This window comes from Acinonyx jubatus, chromosome B2 (assembly GCF_027475565.1).
Source record: "Acinonyx jubatus isolate Ajub_Pintada_27869175 chromosome B2, VMU_Ajub_asm_v1.0, whole genome shotgun sequence".
Classification (NCBI taxonomy): Eukaryota; Metazoa; Chordata; class Mammalia; order Carnivora; family Felidae; genus Acinonyx; species Acinonyx jubatus.
In genome coordinates this window covers 30751617-30777383 of record NC_069385.1, presented here as the reverse complement: position 1 = coordinate 30777383, position 25767 = coordinate 30751617, and the positions used below count along the sequence as shown (strand labels likewise).

Genomic DNA, 25767 nt, shown 5'->3' with positions numbered 1-25767 from the left:
CTCGTCTCTACCGACTTTCTGACTAATCTCACACAGATTTCAGCTTCCTGGGCTTCCTGCTGTTCCTGGAACAGGTCAAGTGCGTTTCGGATTAGCCTTTGCGCTGTGCTCTCTGCCCGAATTCTCCTTCGCCCTACCTTGGTTGGCTCCTTTGTTATCACATAGATTTTATCTTAAATGTTGCCTCTCAGAATAACCTTCTCGGATCAGCGGATCAAAAATAGCCCCCTGGGGCACCTGGGTGGCTCAGTAGGTTGAGCATCTGACTCTTGACTCTTGATTTTGGCTCAGGTGATGATATTGAGGTTCGTGAGATCGAGCCCCGTATTGGGCTCCACACTGACAACAGGGAGACTTGCTTGGGATTCTCTCTCTACCTCTCTCTCTGCCCCTCCCCCACACTCGCTCATTTCTCTCTCAAAATAAAGAAACTTTAAAAAAAACAAAAACAAAAACAAAAAACCTAGGCCCTGATTAGGAGGCTCTCCTATTGCCATGTTTTAATACGGCCTTTTTGCTTGTTGAGTAATGTTGCCGTAGCACCTAGAACAGTGCCTGGCACATATTAGATGCTCAGGAAATATTTATCAAATCAGTGAATTTGGGTGAATGAATGAAGCAATGACCTGCTGGAAGCGGAAAATAACCTAAGTCTCAGAGCCAAAATATTTCCAAAACGTTAGCTTGTTAATTTTCTCCGTTTGTTCCCGCTTAAACTGAGGAAAAGCATCAAAGTCACAGCTGAAATAGCAAATATGGCAAACATCCCATTTGGAGTTTGTGGCTGGCAGGGCAGAAGTTCAAAACAAAATCCTTTCAAATTACATTCTTGCTGAAATCTTGTCCGACCTCTCAGCTGAGTCACTGCTTATTTTATAAGAAACTTAACAACCTTGGGAGAATATTTGTTTTCTCAGCCTCGCGGAGATGGAAGCACAAGCACCGAACTCCGGAGATGAGGCAAGAAAAGTACTAAGCGGTATGCAGGCTCAACTTCGAAGTTAATTTGACATTATAAATTGCTTCCTTTCTTACTCCTTAGGAAGTCATCGGGAGGTACATGTCAGGACTATCTCTTTCCATGGTGGCAAAAAATGATTCACTTGATTCCTAAATTTGCAAAGACTTGTTTGACATAGCAGCGTCCTTCCGCAATCTCTAAGCTCCCTTAAGCTTCCGCGTCCGAGCGAGCTCCCTGGGCTTTCTGCTGCCCCGCATTTACTTAGCTGGTTGGAGAACCATTATGTATTTTATCTTTTTATTTTTGTCGCCGACATTTCCCTCCAGGGAACCTTTTTTTTTTAAAAAAAATATATGAAATTTATTGTCAAATTGGTTTCCATACAACACCCAGTGCTCATCCCAAAGGATACCCTCTTCCATAGCCGTCACCTACCCTCCCCACCCTCCCACCCCCCCATCAGCCCTCAGTTTGTTCTCATTTTTTAAGAGTCTCTTAGGCTTTGGCCCTCTCCCACTCTAACCCCTCCAGGGAACCTTGTCTAATGTACAGACTTTGGCCAGTCTGCACAATTTGGGCTGCTTACATTTTCATTTGAAAAGCCTTTGCCAACCTGCTTCTTCGAGCTCAGATGAACCGCAGGCTCTCTACTTCTAGATAAACAGGAGTTAGCCAAGGGTTCCCAGAGCAGCTCTTTCCGCCCTCCGTACTGGGTTTCTGCACACCATACACCCTAGGAGATGCCTTCACTGCTGCTGTGAATTTCACGTGCAGGATTGGTTTGCCACCTCCTCTTTTATAATTCTCCGCATCAGAGCTCGCATCTATTTTTGGTCTCCAACACCTGGTACCCGTGTCGTCTTGTCTAGGGTTCATGGTGCTTTGGCTTCTGGATTCCTCTTACTTTGCCATTTATCACTTGAGGTTCGGATTTAAGTGTGAATACCTTGCGTGACTCAAAAGTAACAGAAATGTGATTCTTTCGAAAACCTTTCATAATCCAGAGCTTTACTGATTTAGACGGATTCCTTCCCCACCCTGACGCTGAATGAGTAAGTTTTGTTGCGTTTTAGAGAGCCAAATCAGATACTGCTAGGGAATGTCTTATTCTGGAGGTCTATTAGATAGAAAGGTTGGCTTTTCTGAGGGTTTGTCCTCAAATTTTTATTTGGTTTGTAATTGGATACATTCTGACAGCCCCGTGTGAAAAATAGATCTGAAAGTTTCTTAACCTTAGCTCATCCAGAACGTTCCTTCCACTTCCAAGTTAGACTTAAAAAGTTAATTCCTAACTGCTTTCTCCCTGCCTCAATTCTGTAGTGTTGTTCACGAGAATTTTAACAAACCTTAATGTTATAAAGGAATTTCACATCCCCCAGCTAATAAATGGGTAGTTAAAAAGTGCTTACGCACACGGTGGACGGACTTACCATGAAGCCAATGACACATAAGCCCCAGGGTCCCTCCCTGCACAGCCTCTTCCAAGACCTACGTAGTCACACCTAATTTCACCTTCATAATTGTATTTTTTTTCCTTCGACAGGGCCCCTCAAAAGCTTAGGCTCCACAAAATGTGGATCAGCCCCCACTTACATCCCTATGCACTGATGTGTTGAGGACCGTCTTCTGATGGACACCGGTCTCTCCGCTCCCCTGGTCCATTTGCATGTCCCAGAGGCACCTCACAGACAGTCCGTACAGACTGAGTTCAGTGTTGTCCCTGAGCCCCGCCAGGCTCCTGCCCCCCAAACCTGATCCTCCTTCTCCTGGTCTTATGAGGGCACATGTCGCCATTGTGTATGGGGTTAGTTCTCTAAGCTTGAGGGAGATTTGCTCCTTTCCCTTGACCATCTTTTCCAATCCAAGTCTAAGTTGTCTGGTTCCATCCCGACACGCCATCCAGCCCCATAGTTTTCTGTCTGGTTTCGTCAACACACTCCCATGGGTCTCCCTCACTCAGCTGCCCCTCCACTTCCATTCTCTGTATTTGGCCAGAGTCCTCCTTCAAAAATCGGTAACTCTTCCCTCCTGTTCGGTTATTTTTTCATTTTTATTTTTTGAATTTTTAATGTTTATTTCTGAGAGACAGAGCATGAGCATGGGAGGCGCAGAGAGAGAGGGAGACACAGACACTGAAGCAGGCTCCAGGCTCCAAGCTGTCAGCACAGAGCCCGACGCGGGGCTTGAACCCACGAGCCGTGAGATCGTGACCTGAGCCTCGGTTGGATGCCCAACCGACTGACCCGCCCAGGTGCCCCTAAACATGCCCCACTGCCTTTAGCACCAACTCTAAACTCTTTACCAAGAAGGACGAGCCCCTTCCTGACTGTTCTCTGCCTTCTGCTCAGCACTCCCGTCTCAATCCTCTTGTCCTCTCCAGACCACACCAGCGAGTATACTGGCCTCCGCGTGTGATCCCCCTGTGTCTCGCACATACACCTCTTTGCCCAGGCAACTCCTTCAGGATTCTCCTTCGGTATTATCTCTTTCAGGAAGATTTTATAGATGAGATCCTCCAATATAGGCGATCTTCCTTTGAGCCTGCCAACAACGCTAAATATTTGTAATAGTCTGTTTTCTTGCCTGCCTTCTAAAGAAGCTATGGATTCTTTGTCTCCTGCGTCTTCAGTTCTTTCCTAGAATGGTGTCTGGTGGAGAGCAGATGGTCAAAAAAGAGTTGAATGAGTAAGATGAAACCGTGGGGAAGGGAGTGGTGTGGTATAGCCAGTGGTGTGTACAGCCAGTCGGGCTCACTTATCTGAACACATACCTCTGCCTCTTCCCATTGCACAGGCTCCATTCAACTGTAGATGAAACCACACCCTACAAGCCACAGATCAACACCTATTGTGCTCCACACGGTCATCCAAGCTCTAATCCCCCCACACAATGAATTCAGCATTGGCCTTGTTCATAGGTTATCAAATTGAACAGCGGATACTTTTCCACCATCCTCTAGGAATCAAGATTATGCTAGGCACCACACAGAGGTTCCGGAAGAAAGACAATGGGCAGAGGCCACTCCTGGAAACCAAGTCTTTACCACTTAGTTAAGGAGGCAAACCCCTAGAGTCCTAGCTACGCCAGTAGAGAAGAAAATGGGACTCGAAAACGTGAAAAATCCAGGAGAGAGGAATGCTATCCAGGGCTGGGGTTATGCAGGGCTTCTAAGATGAGGCTTTGCATGGTCTCTCAAGGCATAAGGATGACCGGCTAAATCGGCAATGGTAACTATAATGTAGGAAGAGAAGGAGAGATAAAGAAGTAAGTATCAGTGAGGCAGGAGGGAAGCCAGGAAAGAAAACTGTTTCACAGGTGCTAAAAGAGAATTTCAAAAAGAGTAGGTGTGGAAGAGTCAATGTGGTTAAAAACAGTTTTTTGTGTGCGTGTGTCCATCTCATCAAGAGATTAAGTCAATGTCTACAGCCCTTGATTCTGGGCTGGCCTTGGGACTTGTAGGATGCTAGAGAGTAGTGCAGGTAATGCAGTGTGACTTCCAGAACGTATACCCCACAGGGCCTTATAGCTCCGGCTCCCACCGCCGTGGAATGCTGTCCAGAGTCTGCCGTGTGAGGAAGCCATGTTAGCCTGGAGGCTGAGGCCACGTGAAGGGCAATGGGAGCTCCCCACTGAGTCAGCACCCGCCGCCATCCTGTGGCTGAGGCTCCCTTACACTGTCCACTATGGCGGTCCCTCCTGCTGATGGAGACACATGAGTGCAGCCAGGCTAACCGAGCAGAGGCACCGCCCAAGCAAGCCAAAGAATCCTGGGAAATGGGAAATGGTGTATCTTAAGCCACCACATTTGGGGATGGTGCGTTCCACCTGAACAGACAGCTGACGTGAAACAGGTGACAGGGAAGAATGAGAAGCGAAGAATGAACAACAGATTTGGAAGTCTTTAGCGTCCTGGCATCTAAGTCCCCGAAAAAGGCCTTGAATCTGAATCAAGTATTCAGATGAATGCATAAAGTTACCAAGGTCTGAGGCTACTAGTTATTGGAATCAGGTATCTGTGACAGTCTTGTTGAGATTCTGTGCTCTCCAAGAAATCCAGTCAGTTGGTTTCAACTAGCATAGGGCCAGGCAATGTGCTGATCAGGCCAAGGGCACAGCCGGCTTTCCTGACAATTACATATCTTCGTAAATGAGTAACCTTCGTTTTCATTGTGTTTTTTTAAAAATGGGGGCCTTATCTGTATTAAAAAGTAATCCTACAATTTGATGTTTAACTTACAGCTTGAATTAAGAGAAAAGTCCTTCTGCTCACTTAAGTGAAATATTTACTTATGTATGTATTTATTTTTTAACGTTTATTTATTTTTGAGACAGAGACAGGGCATGAGCGGGGGAGGGTCAGAGAGAGAGGGAGACACAGAATCTGAAGTAGGCTCCAGGCTCTGAACTGTCAACACGGAGCCCGACGCGGGGCTCGAACTCACGGACCGTGAGATCATGACCTGAGCCGAAGTTGGATGCTTAACCGACTGAGCCACCCAGGCGCCCCTTTAAGTGAAATATTTTTTTTTTATAATTTTTTTTTTCAACGTTTATTTATTTTTGGGACAGAGAGAGACAGAGCATGAACGGGGGAGGGGCAGAGAGACAGGGAGACACAGAATTGGAAACAGGCTCCAGGCTCTGAGCCATCAGCCCAGAGCCTGACGTGGGGCTCGAACTCACGGACCGCGAGATCGCGACCTGGCTGAAGTCGGACGCTTAACCGACTGCGCCACCCAGGCGCCCCTTAAGTGAAATATTTTAAAAAGGCAAACCACTCTCGGGGCTCCTGGGTGACTCAGTCCGTTAAGCGTCTGACTCTTGATTTTGGTTCAGGTCATGATTTCACAGTTGGTAAGATCGAGCCCCGGGTTGGGCTCCATGCTGACAGCATGGAGCTTGCTTGGGATGCTCTCTCCCTCTTTCTCTGCCCCTCCCCCCGTCTCTCTCTCTTTCTTTCTCTCTGTCTTTCTCTCTTTCTTCTCCCCCCTCAAAAATAAATAAATAAACATGGGGAAAAAATGCAAACCACTTAAAAGTGTATAAAATAGAAAGGGAAAGTTTTCCAAACCCTACTCTACATGAATATGTACACGTCCAGCTACCATCAAATCACCTATCAGGTATATTCTTCCTTCAGGCAAAAGCTGAAGCATCACGGTGCCCACATTTCCTGTAGCAATCATACATTTTTCTCCAGCGCATTGAAAGACTTTCTGGAAGAAATTCCCAAACTGTAAATAAGTCGTGCCCTCCCTGTATATTGAAACCCAAGAGGAAGAATCTCTCCATGTTCAAGTGTAATGATTTAATCCGAGGAAGAACGAGTTCCCCTTCATTCCTGGCCCCTGTGCATCACCTCCTTGCCCTCAGTTGAGCAGTCAGAGCTGTGAGCTCTGTTACCAAAACCAAAGAGTTTTCTACAGCCCCTGTCTAAGTTAAATGGTCTAAACAATCTCTCTATGTGAGATGCGTTTCACCAGTTTTCTGAATGCTATCCCTGCGAGAAACTCTTTATCTTCTTAAACTCGTTTTGATTGTGCCGCATTTGGAATGGCTGCAGTCAGTGAAACTCGAGTGTTCCTGATAATCTTAGCCTTAACAGGTGTTTAGGGCTTAAAGACAACCTACAAGTGTAATAGGAATAGAAGCCTGTGGTTCTGGCACGGGATGAACATGGCATTCCAAGACTTACCTGAAACCCCAAACAAACAAACAAAAAACCCCTCCTGGGTGGGGGACCTAGGGAGACGAGAGAGGTTCTTTGAACATTTCTGAAAAGAGCTTTGAAAAGTTCACCTGTTAGAAAGCACTGGTTATTCTAACTCCTTCGCTTAGTCACCCAGATTCAACACATGGCCCTAAAACCTGCAGTTGTGCTCTGAGATATGGCTTCACACCGTAGGGAATATCCTGAAATAATTTCAGATGTCATCATTATTCAGTTGTACATAAAAGCTGCATTTTTTTTGGACCAGAGTGTTGTGCAGAGAGCAATGCATAGAATACTTACCCTTTGGCCAGCTCCGCTGATATCTGTTCCAAAGAGCATCCCTTCGTCTCAGGTATAAACACAACAACAAAAACCAGGGATGCGAGGCTCATGATTGTGTATATAAAGCACACCCATGGCAAGCCAATGAGATCTACAAAGGACAAAAGAGACTGATTAAAAATGTGGGTTTTGCTTTTTGTTTTTTATTTGAGAGAGAGAGAGAGAGAGAGGGAAAGCAGGGGAGAGGGAGACAGAAAGAGAGAGAGAGAGAGAGAGAGAATCCTAAGCAGATTCCACCCTCAGTGTGGAGCCCAACACAGGACTCGATCCCAGGACCTTGGGATCATGATCTGAGCCGAAATCAAGAGTAGGACACTCAACTGACTAAGCCACCCAGGCATCCCTAAAAATGTGTTTTGTGTTGCTTTGACCCACTTTGTGGACAGCTGCTTCTTAGAGCATATAAAAAACGTGTGTATTTCCGAACACGCTGGTAGGGTATATATCCAGGGAAACAGCAACTACAAATTAAAAATACAGTCAACCTCTGTAAGTTTCATGTTTACTACCAACTACCCCAGCTTGCCCTGTCAAAGTAAATAGAAGCCTTGTGACTACCACCATTTAAATCCAATGCCATCGTGCCATCTTCCTGCTGAATATGCTCATTGCAAAAAAGAAAAAAGACCTCAAACAACACAGAAACAGAGAAAGCAGAAGGTAAAATATCTCCTCTCTCTCTCTCTCCTCACCCCACAGTCCCCCTCCTGGGAGTACTGGCTGTAGCAGTTTGGTTTCTATTTGGTGGATATTTTAAAAGACATTTATACAGATGCACTTTTCTTGAAATGAGCTCACCCGTCTTTACCCTGACTCAAATACGTCACTCGTGTTGGCAATATTCATTTTAGTAGCTGGCAGCATTTTTGTGATGCCTCTTCCTGGATTCAGAGAAAAAAGTGATAACTCCTTTTTTTTTTTTTTTTTAACGTTTATCTATTTTTGAGAGACAGGGTGCGAGCAGGGGAGGGGCAGAGAGAGAGGGAGACACAGAATCGGAAGCAGGCTCCAGGCTCTGAGCTGTCAGCACAGAGCCCAACGTGGGGCTCGAATTCACAAACCGAGAGATCACGACCTGAGCCAAAGTCGGACACTTAACCGACTGAGGCACCCAGGTGCCCCAGAAGTGGTAACAGTTCTAATGAAAGGCATTAGCTTGCTAAGATTCATCAACAAGAAGCCGCACCCTCTCCTGCCAGCCTGGTGTTTCCTCTGACTCCTTCTGGTCAAAGAGACAGTCCTTTTGTAGTTACTGACCAAGGTTCGAGGCAAGTTAACTGGCGAGAAGCGGCCCCCAGGGCACCGGAGCCTGGCATGGGCACTGCGTTGCCCCGGGCTTAGCAGCAAGAAGTCCAGCCTGGCGGGGACTTGTGGGAAAGAAACTGGCTCTTAACAAACACAGGCTCAGACTGACCTCAGCCAGAGACAGTGCAAACAGCCCTTAACAGCCGCAGCCACGAATCCCGACTGGTTAGTCAGGGAAAAGTGCAGCGGGGAGGTTTGGCGAATGCAGCGTGGAAGGATCTGGGCCTATGAACCACCTGCCAGTCAGTGAGGTGAGGAGAAGCAGGAAGAAGGGACAGTGCTGCAGTTCTTTGGACAGTTTTAATTAAAGTCCGATCCCTTGTGCTTTCCTTGCTGCTGGCACAGGCTTTCGCCCCAGTGAGGGCTTAATAAAGTACTTGTAGAATCGGTCATCCTTTCCTCTCTGGGACATAAAACCGGAATATAGACAGTGGGGGAAAAAAAAAGGTCACCTCATCGAACTCGTCCTCTGTTCTGTTTGAACACTTTCAGTAACATGGAGTTGATGAGTTGATGGCTTCAGAGATTCTCACCGCACAGTGGGCTAGCCCAGCTGTTACAAAGGCCTTCCTCACTCGTTCTGAAGTCCAAGTACTACCTTTCAAGAGCTCTGGCTCTGGTCCTGCTTTGCCCTCCGGGTCAGCTCTCCAGTCCCTTCGTCATGACAGGGTGACAGCCACGCAGGCACCTGAGCGAGCTCCCATCCATCCTTTCCCTGAGCATCTTCTCGCCCCAAACACCCAGGACTTTCGCAACTTTTCTGCACAGACCGCGGGTCACAATGCCCATCCAGGTGCCCTCCCGTGCTGGGTACACAGCAGCCCTCTTTTTTTATTTAAAAAAATTTTTTTAATGTTTATTTTTGAGAGAGAGAGAGAGAGACACAGAGTGTGAGTGGGGGAGGGGCAGAGAGAGAGGGAGACCCAGAATCCGAAGCAGGCTCCAGGCTCTGAGCTGTCAGTACAGAGCCCGACGCGGGGCTCGAACCCACGAACTGAGATCGTGACCTGAGCCGAAGTCGGACGCTCAAGCGACTGAGCCACCCAGGCGCCCCTTGGGAAGTTGACTTTTGAAAGGAAGCACAGCCTTCCCTGTTCTCAGCAAATTCATGTCCTGCCACTTTGCTTTTATGAGAGACCTACCTCGGTATCTGTTTTTGCTAACTGAGAAAAATCCAGAGAGGATTTTCGCTCTTAGGAAGTGCGAGTTACTTTGCTTCAGGCCATTTTGGCTTCTGAGTGGTTTGGTAGACACACTCTGCTTTCGAACAGCAGGAGAAACCTGTATCGAATTTCAAACGCAGCCCGGTGAAATGTCATCTACAGGTTCATTCCAGGATTTTTAAGTGAATGTGCTTTCCCAACGTTTGTTCTAAATGCAGGAGAACTTCTGAATGTGCATTAGCTCATCTTACACATTAGCTAGCCTTCCCAGAGACTTATGTCATCTTTTCCCATCCCTGATCGTTTCCATTCTTTCTTCTATTTTTTAATTACAATTTTAAGTATAGTTGACACACAATGTCACACTGGTTTCAGGTATCAGGTTAGCGATTGGACAAGTTGACACATTATGCCATGCTCACTCCATTTTTGCATTTATATTTCCTTTCTGCACATCAAGGGGCAGATAAGGGGTGTGTGTGTATGTGTGTGTGTGTGAAGGTGAAAGGTACAGGCCTATGCACGTGATCTGAGAAGGACACGCATGGTTGGTGCTAATGACCAGTTTCTTTGTTTCCTTTAATCTTAGGCTATTTCTAAAAAACGTGGGACGTTTGAAAATGTTATGTAAAAACCCAAACCATGGTTAATGAATAACTCCAAAACTGAATTTCCAAAAGTAGATGTACTCAAAAAAAAGTGGTTGACAAGTATTCAGAAGTATAGATATAGACCTTTTCGAGTACACATCCACTTTTCAAAATTCATATTTTATATGTATTTTTTAATATGTATATCAGATACACATATAATGGGAAAAGGAAAGGAAGAAAACAGTTCCTTAGTAATTTTGGAAGATGCTGGGGAACTGTCTCATTATTTTGAAAACTAGAAAATCAAGAGAAAACGTCAAGCATTTACCTTGCCTTTTTCCTACGATTCATCCTTTAGGGCAGGCAAATAACTAATGAGAAGAAATTCCTCCTTAGAGAAATATCAATGACAAAAATACAGAAGGAGCGATGCAATGAAAATAACGGATCTGGGGTGCCTGGGTGGCTGAGTCAGTTAAGCATCCGATTTCAGCTCAGGTCACGATCTCGCAGTTTGTGAGTTCGAGCCCCTGTGTGGGGCTCTGGGTTGACGGCTCAGAGCCTGGAACCTGCTTCAGATTCTGTGTCTCCCTCTCTCTCTGTCCCTCCCCTGTTCGTGTTCTGTCTTTCTCTCTCTCTCTCTCAAAAAAAATGAATAAAATATTAAACAACAACACTTAAAAAAAAATAACGGATCTGGGTGATGATCCTCGAAGGGGCCTGCATGACAAAGTGGGACACAGACAGACAAGCAGACACACAGGGTGTGCCTTTGTGGCAGGACACCCTCCATCATCTGTGAAGGAGTTTATAGACAAACAAATGAGAAAATCTAAATCTGCTCTCAAGCCTTGAGATCTAAAGAGCAGTTCTCAGGAAACCCAAAAGACAGAAGGCCACGTGACATGACTATAATCAGCAAAACCCAGCGTGGGGAAAACTCTTTGAAACAAATGACCCAGTTTCTTCATTACAAATCCAAAGATGGGCAGGAAAAGGAGGAAATGGAGATGAAACCTACAAATTAGGAGCCATGTCAATCAACGGCAGATTGTGTTATTTGGATCGTGATTCAAACAAAGTATAAGAAAACATAAAAAGTGTATAAAAGACATAAAAAATAACACAAAATATAAAAAATAACTATAAGACATGGAAGAATGTGGATACAGACTCGATATTTGATACTAAGGGATTACTGTGAATATTTTTATTTCTGATAATGACCTTGCAGGTATAGGTTTTAAACGCCTGATCTTTTAGAGGTCCACGTGGAAATTTTATAGACAAAATGACGTCCTGTCTGGGATATGACCCAAAACAATTCGGGGAGAGAGAAGCTGGGGTTATAAACGAATTGAGAATGATAACTTTAAATTGGGTGGTCGGTACATCAGATACATCCTCTTTATGTTTGAATGTTTTAAAAATGTCCACAGTGAAATGTCTTTTAGGTGAGTGTGCTTCCCCAACATTTGTCCTATGAGCACAAAAGGTGTTAGAGGCAAACAGCAGGTCCTTACCGGTCACAGTCAAAAATGTCAGAGAGATGATGAGATTGATGCCCCAGTTCATGCTAGAAGTTAAAGCCATGGCTCGTCCTCTAATTCCAGCAGGAAAAATCTCGCTCAGTAGTAGCCAGGGCACTAGAAGAAAGGGAAGAGAGGGTGGGGAGCAGCGAAATTATCAAACACCCATTGAAATGGAGGGCCAGCCCCCTGACCTCCGACCTCGGCTTTGGCCCTGAGTGGTTTATGGTTGGAGAGCAGGGCTGGGTCCTTCCTTGGCAGGAGGGAAGAGGACAGGCTTCCTGCTCCTCTCCAACCAAGTGAGAAAGGATTCGGGAGAAACACCAACAGAGCCTGACAATCCTGGAGGAGGGGTGGGGCAGGGGTGGGGGGCAGGAGGACAGAAAGCGCTGGTATGTGACACAGGACTGAGAAATGCAAATGGGAGGGGCAGTGGCTGGGGCCACCTGCCAGGGAGCAACCAGAGAGGCAGCTTGGGACCTCTGCCAAATACAGAGCCTCAGGGCCAGACCAGCGCTCTACCTGCTCCATGTCTGGGCCCTTCCCTATAATTTCCTTTGCCCCTGACCTTGGAGAAATCCAACATCATAGCTAATGAGTGGGTAGGAAATGGAGCCACGAAGGCAGGAGGAAGGAGGCTCTCTTAATCCCCCTTCTCCCACTTGGTCTTCCTGACCTGGGCAAGCTGAGTGGACAGAAGGTCTGAATTCAACAGAGCTCCGAAATTTGATTATTATACTTGACTTAATGTTTGAGTGTCTGAAAGGAGACTCTGGTCGGCACAAAAACTGACCAGAGCACTTTTGATTCTCTGGGAGTGACGGGGAGCATTATAGGACCCTCCTGATGGGATCAGGAGGGGCGGCTGAGGAGCAAACACACTTGTCTTCTGCTTACAGCCTTTCGAGTCCAATCTGCCCTCATAAAGGCGCTACGAGTTCGTACAACGGACGGAGCACGTCCCGAAACTTACTTCCAACGAGTCTCCTCAAATCTCACACGATAGGAACTAATACTATCCCTCTTCACAAGAGAAGAAACTTGGGCTGAAAGAGTTAATAATTTGCCAAGGTCACGGCGCTCACAAGTGGCACGGGTGCCACTGAGTCCTGGCGGTCAGTCTGTGAAACTCATGCTTTTTAATCACGGTGCTCTCTTGCTGGTGGCTCAATAAATATTTGTTAATGAATAAGTAAATGTGGAATCTAAGCCTTTGATTCTGAAGAAAGAAGGACGCAGGAGCTGCCCCAGCCCGGGCTCACTGCTGGCTAAGTCACCTTGTGTTGGAAAGCCATCAGTCACATACAGCCCAGATGTACCGTCCTAGCCCAGTGGAGGTGGGGGGTGGGGGCGGGGAGAAGCTTGAAGCCAGGGAGGGGCCCCCCTGCGGGCAACCACTGGGAGGGATCATGTGGGAACCAAGCTGTCAGCTGTGCCTCTAATTTAACAACTTGGCTCGCATGACAAGAGCAGGCTCTGGGCTGAAAACATCTGCTCATAGTAAATTTGCTGTTTCAAAGTAAGAAAAACAAATTGAATTATAGAAGAGAGCTGGAGAAACATTTTTTTTTCTTGATTACCTTTTCCACGTGAATCCGTATCGAGTTACCTTTAGGGCATGGAAGATACTTTAAACAAAAGGAACACGATGATCATTGTTTTAATTAACAGGGAATTCAAAGTCAACATTTTGTACCCCTCCCCTCCGCTTCCTACTTGCAAAAAAAAAAAAAAAAAAAAAAACCAAAAAACCAAAAAAAACTTTATTGGGTTCTTGCAGATTACACCCGAGGTAGGATCACTTTGCTCTTAATGAGACCAAAGCAGTGCTGGGGTAACCTTTTCTGGGGCTTTGTTAAGACTGGGGATCTGTCTCTGACGGTTGTGTGATTCTAGCAAAGTCTTTGTAATGACCTGCCCTTGGACAAATGCAAGATGAATTTATGTATATGCAATTTCTTTGGAGCTAAATAATCTACGCCACAGACCAATCCCCTCTGCCCCTTTCTGCCATCGTTTTTAGTCAAGGTAGAGCGGAGGGTCTCTTATCACCTTTGCTCTAGCAGCCATAAGGAGGAGGTGGGGGATGGGTCACTCTTTCATTCTGTTTTCTGGAGGAGTTCGCACAAGTTTGCTTTATTTTTTTTTTTTTTAACTTTTTAAATGTTTACTTATTTTTGAGAGGGAGAGACAGAGCATGAGCGAGGGAGGGGCAGAGAGAGGGAGACACAGAATCCGAAACAGGCTCCAGTCTCCAGGCTCTGAGCTCTCCGCCCAGAGTCCCACTCGGGGCTCGAACTCACAAACCGTGAGATCATGATCTGAGCCGACACTTAACCGGCTGCGCCACCCAGGTGCCCCTCACACAGGTTTTCTTGGTCTACTTTCATCCCCACTTCGTCACCTCTGAAACTCCCTCCTTCCCTCCCCAGTTTCATCATGACCTCCTCTGGGAATTATTTGGTGGGATTTTGGAAAATCATTGCTGGGGTCATCAGACCCACGCTGACATCGGATGAAAATGAGCTGATCTTTCTGTTGTAGAAAGTGGTAGAGCTCGCCAACAAGAAGATGGGACAGTTTCCTAAAGCCCTAGTTACAAGCACCTAATCTGAACTGTCAGAGGCTTCCTGAAAGGACCCACAGTCTACACTGAAAGCCTGGGTACTAGGTGTGCATTCAATTCTGCACCTGAGCCAGCTTCTCGGGCAGTTGAACCAGTCAGTGAGCAATGAACTGAATGTTGAGAGAGGGACTTTCCTTCGTCTCTGATAAGAGCTTGTCAGGCAAACCTTGCGCCTGACGTTTCCAAAAATAATGCATCATTGTGGAAAGCTTCCACTTCTTTTTTGATCTAATAGAAAGAATTCAAGAATCGATACCTTGGCTTATCTAATATTGACAAACTGGGTGCTGTAGCAGTTGACAAGCATTTTGACAAGGATGGTTCAACCTCCCAATAAGAAGCCTGTTAAGTCAAAAATAAGGATTTTAATTGTTAAAACTATTGTTAAAATTGTTGATATTATTTTAACAATGAGTTCAGCACCCTAAAATCACAGACTTCCAAAATCAGAAAGTGAAATAAAGTTCTGAAGATGGTCCTTGCAGCAAGGGAAAACTTCCTGAAAGGATAAGAATCTTTCCACGGCAGCCTCAGGAGCAAGATGATGAAAAGCCTCCACGTTCCCTGGGAAGGGGCCACGACAAAGCGGAAAGAATGGAGAAGCTCTGTATCAGTTCACAAGGAAGGAGCGCGGAGATGTAAAATGTCACATGGGGATTTACTATGTTGATCTTGGTAATGGCAAGTAGAAGTCTTCTGAAAATCAGCAACATTGCGTTCTCATGAGATGGCCTCATCGCTCTCCCAGGGAAAATTGAGCTATTGTCACATGGCACCGTGAGGAAGTGCTGGCTCTCTCTGGGAGTCCTTGTTCTCCCCTTCCCTGATGACAGAGCCAGAGGGGATGCTTAGTGCCCACCGCATAGCTAACTCTTCTACAATGAGTGCCACCGCTACAGTTTAGCAGACCCTGAAACAGCCCTCCTTGATTTCTGTTATTCCACCTTTAACCCTGACGTTCCAGGACTACCTTGGCAATTCGTGCCTCCATAAATGTCAGTCTGCACATGCCTTTTTTTTTTAATGTTTATCTTTTTAGTTTTTTTTTTATGTTTATTTTTGAAAGAGAGAGAGAGAGACAGAGTCTGAGTGTGTGTGTGTGGGGTGGGGGGGGGGGTGGGTGCAGAGAGAGAGAGGGAGACACAGAATCCGAAGCAGGCTCCAGGCTCTGAGCTGTCAGCACAGAGCTTGACTCGGGGCTTGAACCCATGAGCTGCGAGATCACGACCTGAGCTGAAGTCGGCCACTTAACCAACTGAGCCACCCAGGCGCCCCAATGTTTATTGATTTTTGAGAGAGAGTGAGAGAGACAGAGCACGAGCAGGGTAGAGGCAGAGAGAGAGAGAGAGAGAGAGAGAGGGAGAGAATGTGAGGCAGGCTCCAGGCTCTGAGCTGTCAGTATAGAGCCCAATGCAGGTCTCGAACTCACGGACCATGAGTGCGCAACCTGAGCCAAAGTCGGATGCTTAACTGACTGAGCCACCCAGGTGACCCTCTGCACAGGTCTTCAAAGCCTTCTTTTGTGGCTGCGAAGATAGAGGAGATTTTGGACTTGCCAGGACACAATTTGTCCACAAGTATTGGAACTTGTATTTCACATGCTACTGAATCACCACGGCTGCCCGTCAGAACGCGGCTGATCCGGGTGAGATCTGCAGACAGTGTTGACGGCCGGACACAGTGTCAAAAAATATGTTGACGTATCTCCATGTGCGTGGAGGACAAGGACTTGCATTGGTAGGGGCCATCAGTGGAGATGACCCAGCCCACCCAAAGGTAAACTGCCTGCTTATCTCCACCCCCTCCATATGAGCCACCAAGGCTATCACTTATCAGACCCGGGGGCTCTCCAGGCACACCTTCCATTTGGCTTGAGCTTTTCCTGAACCTCCTGGCATGCTAGCTCCAGGTTTGAAAAGTTCGTGGAGGTCTTAAACTCTTACCAGAGAATTCCTAGCAACTTTGGAGGAAGTTCTACACTCAGGGTGCAGAATTTTCAACAACCTGACTTGCTGAGAAATCAGTGTTCCACACTCTGCAGAAGTAAAGCTAAATCCCATGACTTTTATTGCCTATGCAAACAGCACAGGGCACACCTAGCTCTCTGTCTGCCAAGAGGTCCTTTAAATATGAATGTGAGAGGGAAATAGGCCCATTTCCTCCCAACCAGATGTTTAAATCCTGGCTTCGGAAGTTCCCTAAATAGGATAAGTGTGCTCTTTAAAAGTACTGTGCACTGTAGAGCACCATTTCCAACATCAGTGATGACGCAATAGCTTTCGCTTATTTTTATTTTTATTCTTATATTCTCCTTTCTCTCAGTCTCTCTGAGTTTTGCTCATGCCTGGCCTCTTCTCAAATATTTTATTCAAGAATACTATTTTGTATTACTTAAACAAACCAAGAAAAGCAACAAAAGAAAGTCTCAATGTTCCCTTATCTTTCTATCTTCATGATCTCTAGTCAACACCAACTGATTTTTTGAAAATATTGTAGGGGAAATTGGAATAAATCGAATAACCCTCCGTTTAAAAAATGCCAGAATTGATCATGGAACTCCTTTGTGAGCAGGAACCAGTTGGAAATAAGAAAAAGCTATTGGCAGTGGTCTTCAAACTTTCTTCTTGTGTAACCTTTAAAATAATTTGAAAAACTAAGTACTTTCTTTCTTTATAAGCCAGCATCAAACTCCCTTTCACCATAAATTTAACGGATAGCAAAGAATGCAACTTCTATGGTATTATACACTCTAATATAAAATAGAACACTTATCATTCTATGAAATACCATACCTATCTGATATTCATCATCATCCATTTAAAAAATACAGGAATAAGGTATTTAACATCAATTTTATATAGTTTTTCACCTTGAACTTGGTATTTTATCCTTTTGTAATGCATTTATAAACTTGAAAGTCTTTTGGTCACTCCATCATAATTCTCTGAAAAAAAATTACCTTAAATTGAAATTTTAGGGATTTTTTAATTTCCCCTAAGAGATTTTGGTATTTTTTCCCTCAGGTATTAACACAATAATTAATACAAAATGGATGAAAATTATAGAAATACGTTATAAATCTTTAGAAATAACTATCAGATATGAAAAGTGAAATGTATTGAAAAAAAGCCTCTCTTAGTTGACCGGGGAGTTTTTTCTTTATCATGTATGTGTGGGTGAATGTCACTTCTAGAACAATATGGTACATTTCTACTCTTTAGATGAAATTTATTGTTCTCAAGGATAATGAAAAAAGATGGGGAGTTGAAGAAATTTTATAACAGCAGTATCACTCAGTTCTCTGCATTAACAAAACAAGTTTTTTGTAATGATATATCAGCTCATAACTTGGTTAGCTCATTCTTTAATTTTGTTGAAAGTAAATTATTGGAAATATCTAGGTTTATGAAAAGATGATTATCTAGTCATTCTCATTTTTCCATACCATACCTACAGCAATATTTCCTTTTTTTTTTACTCAGTATATGAAATTTATTGTCAAATTGGTTATCATACAACACCCAGTGCTCATCCCAAAAGGTGCCCTCCTCAATACAGCAATATTTCCAATTATTTTTTTGATTAGTGCTCCTGAGGTTTTTATAATTTGGGACATGTGTCATAATAAAAAGGTTTCCTGATGGATAATGGGTGTGCTTTAACAACAGTTATTACAATGGAGATGAGGAAGAAGAAAATTTAGGGAACAGATTTTCCCTAAAGAATCAAGAAATTTATTTTCTTTGATGTACCATTGAAGGAGTACTCTGGAAAATGAACCTCTAGGAGTATGACTATCCCAATTTTCGGACCACTGAACTAGGATTCAAAACGAAAAATAAAAAAAGGGGTTACGAGAAATTAGTCTTTTCTTGTCTAAACTATAACTTGAATGTCATGCTTCAGAGCTAATACATTATGCGGCGCTTTTTTGATGATTGCTTTGGGCTTAATCAGAAAGGTATTCTGGTTTTTAAATGTTGCAAATATTCCTCGGAAAAATTCTTAACATCGTGCTCCGGAAAACATAAAGTAGCAAAGGAATGCTTGGGTTGATCAAGACAGTATTACAACCTTAGTCTGTTTCTTTCACATCTTTACTGTGTGATATTCACAGGCTTCAAGGGCACAGAACTACGCTGTGGTGCCGACTGAGAGGGAAGTTCAGCACTTGTTTTATGGGAACAGTTGCCCATGGTAACAGAACTGATGGTGTCATTTCATTAAGTGTTGAGTTGTGCTCATGCTACAAAAATGCAATTTTTACACTGCTGCTGTTAGGTACTGGTTTCCTGCTTCACGTAACTCCAAAGAGGAAAATAGGATTTCACTGGGCAAGGGCACATATTTCTTTCAGCACAGAGCCCGACGCGGGGCTCGAACTCACGGACCGTGAGATCGTGACCTGAGCCGAAGTGGACGCTTAACCGACCGAGCCACCCAGGCGCCCCAAGGGCACATATTTCTTTAAGCCTTTCCTCTTTCGCTCAGATGCAAACTTAGTATAAAACTATTCAGATACCATTTTTAAATTTACTTTGCATTATTTTAATGACTCACATCAGAGCACCAAATAAATCACCATTTTCATCAATCAACATGGCCTTTAACTTCATTAATTGGAAAAAAGGAAGAGTACGGGTGGGAATATTGGTGATAACTAAAACCTAAGATTTAAAAGAAAAAAAAATTTGGAAAGATCTTAAACTTACACACTTAAACTTAACACAGACTAATGTGTGAATATGATTGTTTAATGGCTACAGTTGATAATAAAACACCCACGTTTGTAGCATAATAATTTGGGGGACACCTCGTGGCTCAGTGAAGCATCTGACTTCAGCTCAGGTCATGAGCTCACGGTTTGAGAGTTTGAGCCCCGCATCAGGCTCTGTGCTGACAGCTCAGAGCCTGGGACCTGCTTCGGATTCTGTGTCTCCCTCTTTCTCTGCCTCTCTCTCTCTCTCTCTCTCTCTCTCAAATGTAAACATTAAAAAATTAAATAAATAAAATAAAGCATAATAATGTATGCAGTATGCCTTTTCTCTAAAGGTATGTAACTATCCTATAAGAATTGGAGGGGAAAAAAGATGATCACTAAAACTGCCTTTAACAGTCATGATTCTGAATATTAAAGCCCTAGAGCCTAGGAGGCAATATGAAGAATACTGAAATCTTTTTTGAAACATTCAATGTACTCTGGTCTGTATGCTTCTGTGTTCTAAACCCAATATATCTTAGAGTGAAGCAGCTTCCAAATTAGAACCTGCTGTTTCACATCCCGGAACTATCAAAATCTTTAGCTATGCAAACATCACATGAACAATTGCATTTTGAAGAACTAGAGTTATTTGGGTATAAAATCTAAATTTGAATGTTATGGCAGAGGAGTCTTATGCTTCCTACTGCTAACCCATCCTCCAAAAAGCTGGCTAGACTCCGTAAAACTAAACCACACAAAAAGTTAGACTCTACAGTTTTTGCAACTTAAAAAAATTCTGGCTTCTTATTGAAAACATTAAATCAGCTTTTGGGGGTTACTTGACTTGAGAGACAATTCTCTGTGGCTCTCTCGCAGTTCTGCATATCTTCTGAGCAAAAGCGCTGTCTTTGGTCTGGGCTGTCTTTCTAAGGATTTTTGTGTAACAAACAGCCTTGGAAGACAGAGATAGGGTCTCCTCCGGAGCAAAGGTTTGTTTACAATCCAATAAATTAAAGATAATGTCTTCCATGGAAGAAATCAGGCTGGCTTACTGTCTATTATAAAAGTTTCGGGTTCCCTAGGCTTGGGGCCCCTCTTCTCAAAAATAACCCATAATATGTGCAGGGATTATCTCGTTCTCTTTGTGGTTAGCTTGTTTTCTGTCATTAGCTTGTTTTCTGTCGTTAGCTTGCAAGTGGGCTAAAATATCAGCCAGTTTACAGTTCTTGAGAGTTTGATTACTTGTGGCAATGGTATGATTTTTCTACAAAGATCTTTTATTACTAACTGTGGACTGCCCATTTACATCTGATGGATTCAATGGGATCGTTAAGCCCGAGATAATCCATTGAAATATTTCTGTAAACTCTAATATTAATTAAAAAGCAAAAACAAGTCTCAAATGCCAGGTTCAGATTTTCACATATTTCTCTTAGGAAAACTGTGAAGGAATTGACTCAAATTTTTTCTGTAGAGTCAAGTTTAAATACACCTAATTACTAAACCAAGGTATGGAACATTATTCCATGACATTGCTAATCTTAATCTTTGTTTTCAAAGGAAGGGCTGGGTCTTGTATTTGGGGAAAACAATAGAAATCTGGAGATGAATATTTTGTATAACACTACAACTTTTTAATGGCCTTAATTTTAGGAAATTTAAAATGTAAAACTTCTTAGGTCATCAAATATTAAAGATGGCCTTGCATCCTGAATTGAGTAGCTTTATTCAGATATAATTTTTGGTGAAAAGTACACAGGGTTCTATACACCATACATGCATCTCTAATTCCCTATACACTGACTCATATACCAGAGGAGATCAGGATGTATCAACCCCAAACTAGACAGAGAGCTCCTCTTTAGTCCCAGAAGCTGAGAGAGTTCCAGAAACACTTTTTTGACTCCTACAACACATATTTATTGCACCCCTGCTGTGGGCCAGGCCCTAGGTTAGGCTGGAGGAAACAACAATGAACAAGATAGAGGTTGTGTACACATAGGACATATAGTCTGAATTAGTTGCACCAACGTAGAAGAGTGGACAGGTGGGTGTTTCTCAGCCTACCTCACACCTTTCACCAAAGCTTCAGGACCTTCACTAAGCCATGTCTGGTTTCCTAGGAAGCTCTCTTGACTGCAGGTAATCCAGAATTAAAAGATATTTTAAGGCCCAAATCTATTCATTTTAGTCTTGACCCAAGTGGAATAGTGTATAGAAGGGAGGTGATGAGGACCATGGCATCATAATTCAACATAGGGCCGTGAGGTACTTCCCGTGTTTCCTGACATGGCTTGAACAAAACGCCTGCTGCGGTCAGTGGTGGCATTATCAGAACTATTCACGTCTTGTCTGACATTTATTAGCATAATAATTAGCTGTATTGAGTCCACACTGGACGTCAGGCACTGAACTAGGAATGCTTGATATAGATTGCCTCACTTAACCCCACGATTACACTGTGAGGCAGACAGTATTGTCCCATTTTCTAGATAAGGAAATTGAAACCTCGAGAGATGAACTGACTTGCCCAAAGTTCCATACCCTGGACCTGAGATTCGAGGCCAGGCAGTCAGATGTCAAAGCCTGGTCCGAATTCAAATACCCCGTGGTACAGCCTCAACAGGCTTTCTTGCTGTTCTGCTAAATCTTCAGTCAAGCTCATGTCCCCTCAAGGCCCCTTGACCTGCCATCACCCCTGATTCAAACTCCCTGCCCCCAGATTTTCACACCACTTTCTTCATACAAGCATTGGCCCAATGTCACCACACCAGAAAGGCTTTCTGTGACCTTTCAGCCTCCTCCACACAGGCTGTTCCATTTATCCTTTCCATTATTTCTTTACTACTCTTACCTAAAGCTAGATGTGAGCATTTCTCTCCTCTTGACACTGTATCACGCATGTAGTCATTTTCTTGCTTATTTCCTGTCCCCATCACTGGGCTCACGAGGGCACATCGTGGGCCTCGCTCACCCACCCCGAATCGCCACACCTGTCACTGAGCCCCGTATGTCATGGGTGAGCAATACACATATGCCGCATAAGCGAGTGAACTGATGACCCCCCCCCTCCAATCGCTGCTTCCTCCTTCTCCCTCTGCCTCTGGGTCCCCGCAAGTTGCTTTCTTGCTGGAACTTCTGCCTATTTAGTAGAAGGGCTCTGGGAGGCTCATTGGTGGCACCTGTCACTCAGCCTGCAGTGTAAGGTTGTGCTTGAATGGGTGAATACAAAGGTAGTTAACAGATAACAGCCACAGTCTCATTACCGAACTTAGCATGTGACGTCGGACAAATTCCTTCCATCTGCTTTCATGAATAGAGACTAGTCATGAGATGGAAGAGGTTAATTCATTAATTTATGAACATAGTAAGGTTTGGATTTTAAAAAGCCCTAATTATTGTGAAAAGAACAGCCACACACATTTTTCTGTGTTACGGTGGCCACTTTAAGGAGGGCTGGGTTTCTACACAAATGTCACCTCAAACGAACTCATGAGCTAATAATTCCACGCCTCGGGTTTGGGCTCATCTGTGCTTTACTTTTGAACGTGAGTCAAAGGGAAATCTTCCTGTGGGTCTATGTCCTCACAGTGTAAGGAACCTCTGGTTCAACCCTGAAATTTGAACCATGATGGACAAATATTCTGTAATTAGAAGGAGCTAAGTGACGTTCGATCAGGACCACCCCAGAACCACAGGCGAGGGTAAGATTCCGATTTTGAACGTATTTTAAAGTGAAAAACGAGGTATGGAAAGTAGAATGTTAAATAAATGTCTCTAACAGAAGCAGTGGCATCTATATCCTGATTTCTTTTGATGGAAGAGTTTTTGCATGAGTAACAGAAAAATGGAAGGCAGAGACTTTAGGCCATGAGCCCTTCAGCAAGCGGATTAAGACTATGGATTCCTTCTCTGAATAGTATATTAGACGCATACAATAAAATACATAAGATTACTTGGTACCGACCAAATTCATGCCCCCTCCTGAATTCAAATTCTAGGCCGAGCTTTATGATGTTACACGGAGGGAAACAGAGGACCAGAAAACAAAATGATGTAGGGCATGTACTTTAACCTAAAAATAGAAACACTTTTTTTTTGGCTGAAGAAACTATGTTGTGATCTAATACAATTAAGGAATGTTGTTCTAAGCCAATCCAGATTTAAGAAGACTTAATAAAAACAGTTTAATCTTGCTTTCAATTTTACTTTAGAAAAGCAGTTAACTCCCTTTATACACAAAGGATTTGCATCTATTACAAGCAATAAACTCTTTAAATGAAATACCTGGGCAATAATCACATGAGATTAGTAAGTTTTATTATGCATTCAAGATCTGGTATGAAAACCTTGCTCCTAATAAAAATCTTTAAACTCCAACTGGCTTGCAAGGTTTATACTAATGCTCTAGAATACAATTTTGGTGACCAAATTGGAAATCCTAGGTTACGTTTTCTTTAAAAAGAAAAAAACTACAACATAATATACAGACATAAATGACTGACTCTTGGCAAAAAAAAAAAAAAAGAGGACAGTTACCAGATCCCTTCTGAAAACTCTAGAAGAATCAATAACCCAAACCACGTGTATGAAATAACCACTGGTTCTCACCAGAGGGGAAGATTTGGGATTCTGCCTCAGACTGCATGCCCCCACAGATTCATGAGTGAATACCCAATCTTTAGGCTTCTTTCTTTTTTTGTTTTTAAATAATGTTTAGTTTTGAGAGACAGAGAGAGACAGTGCATGAATGGGGGAAGGAGCAGAGAGAGAGGGAGACACAGAACCCGAAGCAGGCTCGAGGCTCTGAGCTGTCAGCACAGAGCCCTGTGGGGGCTCGAACTCACGAACCGCGAGATCATGACCTGAGCCGAAGTCCGACTGAGCCACCCAGGCACCCCTAAGCTTATTTATTTCTTTTACTCAACATGTACGTATATGGCACTCTGAGTGCCAGTCTTTAAGGACTTCATTACGAGCCGATTTAATCTTAACAAGGCTATGATTTAATTATTAATCATATCCATATTTATAAGTGATAAAAAATGAGGCACAGAGAAGTTAACTAACTTCCTCAAGGTTGCACAGCTAGCAGAGTGGAGATTCACCTCCAGGCAGCACCCTACTCCAAAATCCACACTTTTCCTTTTCTTAGTAATTGAACCCATATCTTGTTACCTACATGTCACCCAGCTCAGTCCTTGGAACTGCAATTATAAGCTGGGGAAACCATGAGACAAAGGGTCATTTCTTCTCCCACACCCAAACCTCCTTCAACCATGAGATTCTCTACCTCCTTAGCAGAAAGAACTCTCTTCTCTTTCTAGCAGCAAAAGGTAGAGATGTCCAAGAAAAACTGGGGCTACTTTTAGATACTCTGAGTCGGAAATTCCCCAATAATGCTTCACGACTTGACAAAGAAAAGCCCTAAGTGCCTCTCACTACCTCTTTTCAAGGCCTCCTCACTTCCCTATATCGTATCTGACGGGCCAAACCAGAAAGAGATTTTTTGGAAATATGCCCAAGTGATGGATTGTTCCGCAAAGAGCCTCGCGATGGTGGCCAGCAGGGATAGCTCATATGGTGCCTCGCCTGCCCTGGAAGGCTTGACACACGTAAAAACCACACTTCGAGATCTTTCTTATGTTTGTATCCCATTTTAAAACTCCTTTTCCCCCAACTCCTCCTCTTAGAAACACACATGCCTTCCTTCATGGTTTTCAAACAGACTTACGTAGTGCTCACTTAAAGGAGAGAAGGAAAAAAAATAACATGAGATGTCATTTCTTTCCCCAAAGGCCTTATTCTAATAACGATGTTTGGTTAATAAGCCAAAACAAACATAACGAAGCAATACACTTCATCATTAAGGCCTCAGTGGTGTTATCACACATGTGACTTCCACTTACACCAGACTCAACAGCATCCCAAACAGTCGCACGTGCTTCAACTCACTTGGCACTCACTCTACCCTGTGAGATCGAGCAAGGGTCATTATGCACAATTCATAGATTAGAATCAGCTTCAGAGAAGATAAATGGCTTTAAGATCCCACGGCCCGTAGGTAGAAGAGCTGGAATTAGAAGAACCCAGCTTTTCTGATTTTACATTCAGGCTCTTCCGTGGCCCCGGACCAGACCGCTCTACACTAGAAATACTTCGTAGTGCATACAAACAAAGACCTCTAAGAAACCGAGTGAATTCCTAAAGGAGACGAGACTTATACTGAGCTCTAAAGATAGGAGGGATCTGGGAAGAGGGGAGGGGGAAGGAAAAGGAACCATAACAAGGGCGTGTGTCTCTCGACCGGGGTGTGGAGCTGTGGAGATACAGCAGCGCCAAGAGGTAAAGCGTGACCTCACTACACGAGGGCAGGGCTGCCCCTCCCTTTGCCGTCCATTCGGAGTCTACATGTGCTTCTGTATGAGTGGTGGCACCGGAGCACAAGGCCACTGACTACAAAATGGAGCTGGGGAGATGATGGAGGGCCTTGGAAATCATACCATCTTTCCCTCAGAGATGGGTGAGGGACTAATAGAAAGAGGATGGATGAGGCTCCAGATGCCTGGGGATCTGGTCCCACGTCTGTGTGCTCTCAATCTCATGGACTTCTTTCTTTTCTATAAAAGGAATACGTTGGACTAGGGAATGTCTAATCTTCATTTCATCTTGAAAGGCATTGGACTTCTCTGATGTGGTAGAAAGCAGGAAACCATGGAAGATTTGTGAGCTGTAGTGATATGAGGAACATGGTATTTAAGGGGGCCCCTATGTTGGACGGGAGGGCATGGGAAGGATCTGCAATGTAAGAGAATTACACGAAGCGTCTGCCG

General features: G+C 44.0%; 1 protein-coding gene across 2 annotated transcripts in view; it reads right to left on the bottom strand.

Moving 5' to 3' along the window:
• SLC2A12 (solute carrier family 2 member 12) overlaps positions 1–25767 on the bottom strand; it is a 57219-nt gene that overhangs the window by 5830 nt on the left and 25622 nt on the right. The window contains exons 3-4 of one of the 2 annotated variants that reach the window (XM_027056832.2): positions 11601–11723; positions 6975–7107 (exon numbers count right to left, since the gene is read on the bottom strand). In XM_027056832.2, coding sequence (XP_026912633.1) covers positions 6975–7107; positions 11601–11723 — 256 coding nt within the window. The remainder of the gene's footprint in view (positions 1–6974; positions 7108–11600; positions 11724–25767) is intronic. The other variant, XM_027056833.2, reaches the window with a different exon arrangement.